The sequence below is a fragment of the Gavialis gangeticus genome, unplaced genomic scaffold, assembly GCF_001723915.1.
Source record: "Gavialis gangeticus isolate Ggan-Ray unplaced genomic scaffold, GavGan_comp1, whole genome shotgun sequence".
Taxonomy (NCBI): Eukaryota; Metazoa; Chordata; order Crocodylia; family Gavialidae; genus Gavialis; species Gavialis gangeticus.
In genome coordinates, this window is record NW_017729020.1 from 6112054 (window position 1) to 6122721 (window position 10668).

At 52.4% G+C, this 10668-nt stretch overlaps 1 protein-coding gene across 2 annotated transcripts in view; it reads left to right on the forward strand.

The window, feature by feature from the left end:
- ZMAT4 (zinc finger matrin-type 4) overlaps window positions 1–10668 on the forward strand; it is a 145292-nt gene that overhangs the window by 126464 nt on the left and 8160 nt on the right. For both annotated transcript variants that reach the window (XM_019514432.1, XM_019514430.1), the window contains exon 6: window positions 1197–1293. In XM_019514432.1, coding sequence (XP_019369977.1) covers window positions 1197–1293 — 97 coding nt within the window. The remainder of the gene's footprint in view (window positions 1–1196; window positions 1294–10668) is intronic.

Sequence of the window (10668 nt, forward strand, 5' to 3'; positions counted from 1 at the left end):
GGGCTCGGACACTCAAGCAGGGGGACAGCTTTGAAGAGGCACTCAGCGGCCAACATGCAGATGAATTGTCTCACTAGGAGGGTAGTAAAGCACTGAAACAGGTTATCCAGAGAGGTGGTGGAGGTTTTGAAAACCCAGCTGGACAGAGCTTTGGCTGGGATGCTGGAGCTGGGGCTGGTCCTGCTTGGAGCAGGGGGGTGGCCTAGAGGGGACCTCCTGATTCTGTGCACCCCAAGTATGAGACCGCTTATTTTGATGGCGAAGTGCAAGTTGGTGCCTCGTCGTCCCAAAATGCCTGGCCAATAACTACACCAAGGAGTCGCCGTGGATCGTGCCAACTACCAAGGAGAATGAGAGGAAGAGGCAGGGACTCTCTTATGCCGTGGGTGTGGTGGTAAAATCATGGAGGAGAGGCAGAGAGGGACAGTACTGTGATGAACTGGCAGGAGATTGGCCTTGGCAAAAGATTTGCCAGCAGCCCCGCTTGCTCAGACAACCCGGCTCTGTGGAGCTGCATCTGGCTCTCCCTACGGCTCCTGCGCCGCAGAAGCTTAGCGCCGCTGGGCTGGCCGTCACGTAGGAAACACGGTAGGTCAGCGGTTGGATTCAAAGGAATTGAGTAAATTGGAAATATTCAGAGAGACGCAAGGCGTGAATAGCTGTCAGTCGTGAGAATTGCGCTGGATTTTATGTAAACAGTCCTTGTTTTCAACCAGCTGCCATTTTGATTCCCAGCGGTAGGTTGTATAGCAGGCAGGCACTTACCCACAGTCTAACCTGAAAGGTTTTGATCTTCCCCTCTGCTCCATGTTCTCACTGGCTTCATCTGCATTAGAAAGCATTTAGCCATTGAAAACAACAGGCCCAATTTGAAGCATGTGCAGCAAGACAGTGGCCAGGGCCCGTGTGCCGCGCAGACGGAGCAAGAGAAGAATGGCGAGTCGTAGCGTCTCTCCCATGCATCGTGTCCTCGTTTTCCCCTGGTGATTAGTTTTTGGCCGGATGGGAGAGCTCTTCTTTTATTTGCATGCACAAAGTAGGTTATTCTTAAACAGTTTGTGCCACTTCTGCAACACACAGTTTTATCTCCGGTGTCAGGTCTCAGGCTCGCACTTAAGAGCGTGCCAAGACAGACGGGTGGTTGTAGGCATTGGTGACGGGGCGCAGCTAACCGAACTGTTGGGTTTTGTTCACAGGTCTGAAGCGCAGCTACACGTGCAACATCTGCAACGTCACGCTGAACTCGATAGAACAGTACCACGCTCACCTGAAGGGCTCGAAACATCAGACCAAGTGAGTACCTTTCCTGTTGGGTCGTATGTAACAGCAGTGCTTTGTCGGCCTGTCGTGCCCGTGCCCAGAGCATGCTCATAGATTCAGGGACAGTTGGGGGCTGGAAGGGACCTTGTCAATCATCGGGTCCAGTCCCCCTGCACTAGGCAGCAAAAGACAGCTGGGGTCAAGTGACCTCCGCAAAGTGACTGTCCAGTCTCCTCTTGAAGATTTCCAGGGTAGGTGACTGCACCACCCCTGGAGGGAGTTTATTGCATGGTCTGGACACCCTGACTGCGAAGACGTTTTTCCTGGAGTTGAGCCCAAAGCTTCCCCGGGGTGCCGTAGTGAACAGCTGGCCACTGAGCTCCTGATGCACTCCTCTGATATAGCGGTGAGCCGCTACCAAGTCCCCTCTCAACCTCCTCTTCCGATGACTGAAGAGGCCCAAGTCCCTCAGCCTCTCCTCGTATGGCTTGCCTTGCAAGTCCCTGATCCGATGGGTGGCTCTTCTCTGGGCCCTCCCAAGATTTTCCACATCCTTGTTGAAGTGCGGCACCAGTCCTGGACGCAGTACTCCAGCTGCGGTCTCACCAGTGGGAGTATCACTTCCTTAGTTTTACACGAGATGCATCGGTCGATGCATGCCAGCGTGTTGTTTGCCCTGCTGGCCACCGCGTCGCACTGCCGGCTTCTGTTCATGCGCTGGTCGATCGCTACCCTAGGTCCCTTTTGCCCGTGGTGCAAGTCAAATTGTTGCCACTGAGCCTGCAGGTATGTTGGGGATTGTTTGCCCCCAGATGGAGCACCTTGCACTTCTGAGTGCTGAACTTCATCTGGTGCCCGTCTGCCCAGCTCTCCAGCCTGTCCAGGTCTGCCTGTATCAGCAGCCTATCTTCTGGCGTGGCCATGCTGCCCCCTAATTTGATGTCGTCTGCAAACTTAGCCAGCGAGCTTTTCACTCCCCCATCCAAATCACTGATAAAGATGTTGAAAGGCACCGGTCTGAGCACGGACCCCTGAGGGCCGCCACTGGCTCACCCGCTTTTCAAACATCAGCACCGGTGGGTCCGGAGAAATGCTTAGGTGAAGTCAGGTCCGCCTGACTGTCCTGTGCATCTGGAGTGCAACGGTTGTGTTTTGCTCACCTGCCAGCCTGAGAAGGCAGCTTTTAAAGCAGACTTTTTCTAAAGCCGACTTTCAAAGTCACTCTGCGGTCTGGTTTCAGGAAACAGGACTTCTTGGGAGATCTCCAGCCCCCAAAGTTTCAGCTCTGTCACAAATGCTGTCAGGAGAGGGTTTTTTTGGCACCGTGTTTCGTGCTTGTGATGGTCATCTCGGCCCAAACAGGTGCAGGAAAGAGGTGGAGAAACTCAAACCACAGGCACTACAGCCGGCTTGGATTTTGTCTGCCTTTCTCTTGACCTTGTTCTTAACCCTGGTTAAGATTTCATTGGTGCAGTTTGGTGCTGTGATGGGAAGCCGACTGTCTAACACTTTGTAGTGCAGCCAGGTGTAAATGGGCTTTCCAGGACCTGGTTTCCAGGAAACCTCCCGCCCTTTGCTGCAGGTCCCTGCAGCTCAGTTAATGAGCTTCCTGCTCTGGCCCAGAGGCGCGGGGTGGTCCTGCAATCCTCCCCAGGTCTGAGACACCGTAATTGCGGGGAATGTTTCTGTGATAAAGCTTGTACGGAGCTTGGGCTCTAATTAAACCATGTAATGACCGGGCCTTGTCTCCTAATTGCACCCCTTTGGAAGCCCACCCCCCATCCTCCTGTTATCTGGTGGCTTCTCTCATGTTGATCTGTGTTAATTAGCATACGAGCTCCTTGGCGAAGGGCATTATGTTTCTTGGCTCTGTTCTCTGAAGCGCTGCGTAAATCTACAGCCGGGCCTGAGTGCTCGATCGTCATCGCATCTTGCGTGACTCATAATTTACCCAATTTTTGCCACGCACCCAGTCATCTGCGCCCTTATGTATCGGGAACGCTGGATGCAGATCAGTCCACTCCCGTCGCTTTTGACTCTATGCCACGCCTTGACGAATGAATGCCTGTTGCCCCTTAGCGAAGCAGCGTCCGCCGAGGAGGCGACCACCCCCTCGCCTCTCCAAAAAGGCCAGAGATAAATGACTAAGGCAAAGAAAAGATTTGAATTCCAGGCAAATCCTTAATAGGCACAGGGCAGGGGATGCAGATGTGTTGCACAGAAGGTGTGAGACTGCATGAGAAAAATACAGAGCCTGGCAAAGAGGAAAGCAGCTCTTTGCCAGACAGCAGGGGCAGCGAGAGAAGCTGTTCTGAGTTTCTCCAAGGCTAAGGGAGACACCCACATGGGGTAACAGGAGGGGCATGCAGGCCTTCATGCATATCCAGGCTGAACTTTTGCAAACCCAAACCAGAAAGCTAGGATGAGAAGTGTGCTGTGGTGGCTGTCCCCACTGAGCTCCCTGAGAAAAATAGTCTTTCCTAATCCGCAAGATGGGCTCCGCATGGGCATTTTGAGAGCGCAGCATGGGGACGGCACCTGGCCACCCTCCAATGGCTCCAAGTTAGACGAAAAGCAAGCAGGCAGTAGTGACCCGTGAAGCTGGAAAACCAACCGCCTCCAGTCCTCGTATGGAGTTCAAGGGCAGCGAGCACAGAGCTCTTCGCGGGCACCAAACATTCGGAGGGACGTCGAGAGCATAATGTATGAGGTCTTTCCGAGTGAAAATGTTGATGCTGTGGTTTAAGCGATTGCCCAGCTTTCCCAGACCTGAGGAGGATCTGCTCTGTCAATTAGTATGAACTATTAAAATGAAATGATAAAGGGTTGTAGGACCAAAGAGTAGATTAATGAACTAATCTCTCTTAATACACTTGCATTTGAGCTTTGGGAACGGTTCCAGGCTGAAGTACTCGGCAGAGCTCAGACGCGAAGGGTATAAAAAGTGTCCTCAGTTACAGAGAGAAATGCAAAAATCTAGCGCTCTTGGTTCAGAGATGATACCTTTTATTAGATCAACTAAGAATTTGCAAAAAAAAATCTTTTTCGGCCAGCTTTCGCCCTTCATCTGGCTCAGGGGAAATGGAGGATGGTTAAAAAGTCCCCCTTGGTGGGAAATAAACTTAATTTTTGCACAGAGGGAGTTGAAGATGCAAGTCTGTCCCTCTGGGTCCATGCAAGTGTCTCTGTGAGTTGCTCTTTCTTGTGCAGATCGGGCAGGATTACTTCTCTGTTGGCGTCAGATGGCATGCAGGGAGATTTCAGAAATCTTTCTTGTTGTTTGGCAATGGAGCTTAAAATCCATCCGTTCCAGAGACACTTTGGGGAGCTGAAGGGGAGTCCAAACTTTTTTGGCGGGGGGATAAATCAGGATGATGCCGAATCAGCAGTAAGCAGTAGGGCCGTGCGAAACAGCACCGTTGTGATTCGACTTCTGTTTTCGTGATTCGACGGAAGGCACCCCCCGGGGGCACTGCAGGGGCTGCACCAGGGTCCTCCTGGGGGGGGTGCAAGCCCCCAATCTGCCTGCCAGATGGCAGGAGCCGGGTGCTGCTGCCTGCGACCGGCGCGGAAGCCAGCAAGCCTGGCTTGGAAACTCAAAACGTTTCAAAACTTCCAAGACGTTTCGAGTTCCCTTGTTTCGTTTCGAAGCTGTTTTGAAAGCTTTTGTTTTGTGCTGATTTTGCCGTTTTGGGCTCGAAACGCATTGAATCAGCTTCGCAATGAAACGCGGGGCGAAATTTCGCACCGTCCCAGCAAGCAGTCGTTTCTTGTTCTGCCCCATCTCCTAAAGAGCAGCTTCAGCCTCTCCTTCAGGCCTCCTCTGGTGTGTACTTGCCTGATTTGCGAATGGAAACTCGGTATAATGTGATGCTGCACGTAGTGTCTTCCACCTTTCTTTTCTGGAGAAAGCCAGCACCCTCGGGACAAGCTCCGCAGGTCTGAATACGTTTATGTTACCAGGAGCCCGGACCTGGCAGGCAGGTCGTTGGAAGGTGAGGCTGGGCAGCCACAGCGGCACTGGCCCATGCACCTCTCCTAGCCCTGTGGCGAGGATAAAAGCCCCGCCGGGCAGTAACTGGATGCAGCGCTCCCCCAAGCCCCTTCTCCTCGTGGATAGCATGTGTGGCCTTGTGGCAAAGGTGCCCTGGGGTTCAGGTGATCTGGGCTCAGTTGCAGACTCTGTCCCAGGCTCCTTTTCTCTGACCTGGAGTGAGTCGGTCAGTGTGTTATCAGTGGAAGTGCAGGCTGGCCCCCTCTGCCCAACAGCACCGTGGCTCTGTGTGGCACTTGGTTACCGACTTGGCGAGGCAACAGTCTTTCTGACTGGCTGTCTTCACTCTTAGGACCCCAGGAGGACAGCGATGCCGGGATCAATCCCTGTCCTTGGATACAGAGTGCTCTAGTGTCCCCTCCCCCTGTGGTTGTATCATGGAAAAGGCGAAAGCACGTCCCATTCCTACTGAAACAGCTGCCTGGATGTAAATTGAAGAGCCGAGGAGTATTGCATTACTTTTTGATGGCGTTAGAAGAGCTGCTTGCTGCACAGTGGCAATTATACATTCCCTCATAGTCTCTATTTTGCATCTTCATTTAGCTCTTCAATCCTAAATTGCATTTTTTCAATCATCTGCAATTAGCAAGATGTCATCTTCAGATCTAGGATGATTAGTTCTTGCAGAGAAACGATCCCCCCGCCCCCTTCCATCTTGGTGTTTGGGTTTCCAAATTCTTCCTCCCAGCTTGCTCTGACCAGCATTTCAAAGAGGATCTTGGGCACTCGCCCTGTTTCTTAGACTGCGCAATGCAAGTCTAGACCAGGGTGTTTCCTGTGCAGAGTTTCCTTGGCTTGGGTTGAATGTCTTGCTCCAAAGTCACCCGCGGTTCAGCTGCAAATTCAGTAGCCGTTCACCCTTCCCGTTCCTTTGAGTGCCTGCCATTAAGGACTCGTGACTAGCTCTTGGCTACATCTGAACAGCAGAGAGGTGAATAGCATTGGATTGTCCTCGTGTCAATGCGCCCAAGGTCTCTGGCGCCGTGGGAGTGTGGGTTGTGGAGCGGGAAGCCTGCAAGTCTTTGATCTGGGCACAGAGCAAGGCAGCTGGAGTGAGCCGCCAGCCAGCAGGCCTCCACTGCGGGACCAGCCTCTCTCAAATTAATATGCTTATCCTTTCTTCTAAATATAGTCCCTTATCACTTATTCATCATGATTTAAATCGGGTAATGCCTCATGAGATCTTCATGGGCGTTTAATAAAAAGAAACCAAGTAATAAATTCATAGGGAAGCGTGGTACAAATGTAATAATAGAATGCCAATTAGAGGCGTTCATCTGACCACTTTCTATGGGGAAATTGCTTTGCTTGTTCTCTTTCCTCTCCTCATTGTTCATTCGCATAATCATTTTTTTTTTCAGTGAGGCCAAGTAACTTGGTCTATTAACATGGAGAATTTGGTCGGCTGTCAGGGAGTGCAGATGTGGTAGAGAGAAAATAAGATGTGCAGCTCTGATTTGTACCAAGAAACAACTCTTCTGTCCTAATTTGGCCAGTGACCGCAGATTTCCTCTTTCTCGAAGATGCTGTTTGTGAGGTTGCATCCGTCTTTCTGGCGTGCTGGCGGTGTAATGCATACAGAGGGTCAGGCTGACACAGAGCCGGCTCCGGGTTCAGAGGCACGACACGCGGCTTGACAGAGCATTGCCTAATGGAAAACTGCTTCTATAAAGCAGACCGGCTCTCGTGCATAAGCGCAGTCTGGAGTCCAGGCGCAAGACTTGTGCGAGAGTTGCTCTTGCTTGTCTCCTAGACAAGAAGTGTTTTGTTTCCGGTGCTTGACACCCTGGTTTTCACAAGAGCTCACCTCCCGTTCAAGCAGCTCAACGCCCACCTGAATCAAACACAGCAGCGCATAGCTCCCGCGGGGTGAGGGCAGGTGTCAGCACCCAACCAGCAGGAAAATCTGCCTGCTTATTGCAGGCCCCAAAGAGAAGCTGAGATCTGCTGCAAAACTACTTTCATGCTTCTTCCACAAGAGTCTCTTGTGCCACCTTGCCGGCTGATCCTCACCGCTTTCAACAAGCAGTCACTGCCTCTGGGCTAACACCACTACAGGCACGGCAGCAGAAAACTTTGTGCAAAGTTTGAGTTCTGCAGCAGTCTTGTTGCACGCTGCCCTGGTCCTTTAACCAAATTGGTTAAAATGAAAGGCAGCTTTTTTAACCGGACCTGTTTCATGTGGGTGTCGTGGTCTGGTCTAGCCATGGCAGGTATCAGTGGGCGTGTGTAGATGAAACAGTGCTTCGCTCCGTGGCTGTAGGGCAGCCAACGAAAGCTCCTCGGAGGTGTTTGAGTTTGCTGCGTGCCAAAGTCATTTAAGGCGCATTACGCCGCCGCATGTGCTACGGCAGCTGGAATTAATGCGCAGTACACCGCCAACGCATGCAAACACCAGCACCGTTAAAGCGGTGCAAAAGCATTTAACCCGCTTTAAAGTGTCGTGCACACATGCCCCCTGTTTTGTCTACACACGCCCAGTGAGACTATACCGCTTCCCGTGTATGAGTCCACATGCAGCATGTCGTCGGGGCAGCATCCCTGGAGGATAGATGCTGTCTTCATCACGCACTGCATTGGCCTCCTGCCTCCTCACCCCAGTTTTCTTCTTTTAGTGGCCATCTCTTCCTCATGCAGTACAAACCATTGGATGCTAGCCTGCAGTTCTTACCAAGGCAACCCAAAAATAACACCTTTATGAAGTTGGCACCCTTCAGAAGGGTGCAGAAAGGAAAGACGTGCCCCAGTGGGGCAGGTCAGGTGTGCACAGAGCACCCTACTGCAGGTTTGGCTCCTGAAAATCAGCTTGAACAGCCAGGAGGCTGGATGATAACAGGCATCAGCCAATACTTTTCTCTATTGCAGTTCTTGTTGGGTACCCTCTGCAAGGTAACCTCCAGCTCAGTCGTCCCAAAATGCTGCTTTAAATAACCCACTGGATAGCAGCCCTTGAACTGCTGCTTCGCAGGCGGCATTCGGTTGGCCTCCCGTCATTTCTCAGCATCTGAGCTGATGGGACTGGAGCTCAATTAGCAAATCAGGGACTAAAAGCTCAGCTAGCCCACGGTTCCCCTTTCTTTTTGTAGCATTTACTAGTGGAAGCTCAGCCATGTCTTTATAGAAGTTTCCGAGTCGGCGCAGAAGGTGCAGTGCCAGCTGTTTGGACCAACCCAAGAGTGAGACGAGGGCCAAGTGCCCCGGCTGGTGTTGCAGCGGTGGGGGAGGCAGAGGGAGGCCACTGGCGTTTTGCGGGGGCTCCCTACCCCTGGCCCGAGCATGTGCAAAGCAGAATTATGTCGGCGAGGGGTTTCCATTTATTCCCCCACCTCCCCCCGCCTCGCAGCACACCACGCTGAAGGAAGCCCATGCTCCTTTTCCAGTCCTGTAACAAGCTCAGCCTGCAGGGACGAGGCAGATGTGTGGCAGAGAGGCGAACGTCCGAAACACAGCGGGGTCCCTTGGCTGCGCTGTCCAGGCAGCCTCAACAGGAGCTCTGCGTTCGTGCAGAGGGAGACTACCAGGAGCTGCTTTGCTTTTCAGTTCACGTTGAGCACACAGCCCTGGCCCGTAACTGCTGCCAGCGTGCTGTTATCTGCAACATGTTTCTTTTTAATTGAATCTTCTTAGACTGCACCAAAAGACAAAGTCCTGGAGAACAGTGCAGGGCCTTATCTCTGGACGGTGGGGTGAAAGCGGTCAAGAGCAAGGCTGACGCGTGGCTTCTTCACTTGCCTAAGTGCTCGCCTGCCGCTGCAACGTGTTTTGCCCTCCCCTTGTCCTGGAAAAGCCAGGCTACTTCTGGCACCGGTCCCAGAGGACCAGATGCCTTGCGTGCCTCTCCGTGGCCTTCAGCGTACTCTTTGGAGCATAAGAGCCGCACAGACCCGTTGATCATCTCTGCGTAACTCAGCCCCTTCTCCTCCCTTGCTGCAGATGGTGGAGTCCAGCCACTCTCCCCTTCCCTGCCGTGCCTCCTCAGGCTGCAAGTCTTCTGGGGCAGAGACTGTCATTTCTGCCTCGGGTAATACCTGCCGCGACGTGACCTGGGTCTCGGCTCGAGCCTCGCAGCGCCGCGGCAGTATTGCTGCCTCTGATGCTATCGCTGAGCTGGATTTCAGGAAGGAAGGAGAGATAAAGGACTTCTAGGCCTCCTGGTCCACCATTGCCATGTGCTTTCTTGGGGTTTCTGCTGCAGTTCCCATCTCACTATCCCTCCCTGGTAGATTGCACCGGACTCCCACGTCATGTTTTACGTTGGAGTCGGGTTTTCGGGTGCCGGCTGCGTCTGTGTGAGAGCACGTGCCCAAATCAAGAGCACGGGATTGGGCCCAACTGAATGACCAGAGATGGGAACTGGTTATTTGGCCCGGAGGAAATGGCCCTGAAGGTCACAAATAAATGCAGCTCCTCTCTCATTGCTAGGCATCTAATTGCAGTGCATCCTCCTGCTAATGGTTTATGGCTTGCTGGGGAACACGTTTGGTGGCTTTGGGTTTTTTGTTGGGTTTTTTTTTTTTTAGGAGCGGGAACACAGATGTCTAATTGGAGCAGGGTAGTTATTAACATAAGCTGCTTTGCCATTCAGAAATCTGAGCTAATCAAAATATTGTAAATACTGTGCCTGGAGAAATGTCACTCTGCACCATGATTGCATTTCCATATTTTTTTTCAATCCATTTAAGAAAGTGTAAACAAATATTTACAGCCTGTTGGGGAAGAAACATGTTCCTAATTGTAGGCTCTCGCACGGGGGATGAGCAGTGGCAAGAAGCAAAGAAAATGACATGCGGACCTGAGTGCCGTGTGTCACCTGGACTCCCCAGGAGTCAGTCCCTGCAAAGACACCAGCATAGGATGCCACAGGGAGATTGGAGGATGCTCGGAGACACCAAATTATCTCTGATTCAGGGAACCAGTTCTTTCCTCTTGGTCCCTTTCCTGCATTTCTCCCCTTGGCATGACAGTAGTGCCCAGGCACCTAACGCGAGCATCTCTACCGCGTCCAGCTCGCATCACGGAGCCGTCAAAAAGCAACAGCAAGCATCCAGACATGCTGAAGGCTGGGCAGACAAGGGGTGCAGAGACCACCCCGTCCCACATGCTCTCCCTGGTCCTGTTTGATGTCACGGTCCAAGAGTTAGGGCAAGACAAGCAGTGTCTGGGCAGCTGCTGTGCGTGCTGAGCTCCTGTTTCTGGAGGGCTGTGTGTGCGTTTGCTTGTTTCCCACTTCCGCTCGTACCCGTATCTCAGGCTGATTTCCCAGGTCAACACGTGGGACCCCGTGAGCCCCGTGCAGGGTGTTCTGCAACCTGCTTGGGATTCATAGATTCATAGATTAAGGGTCGGAAGGGACC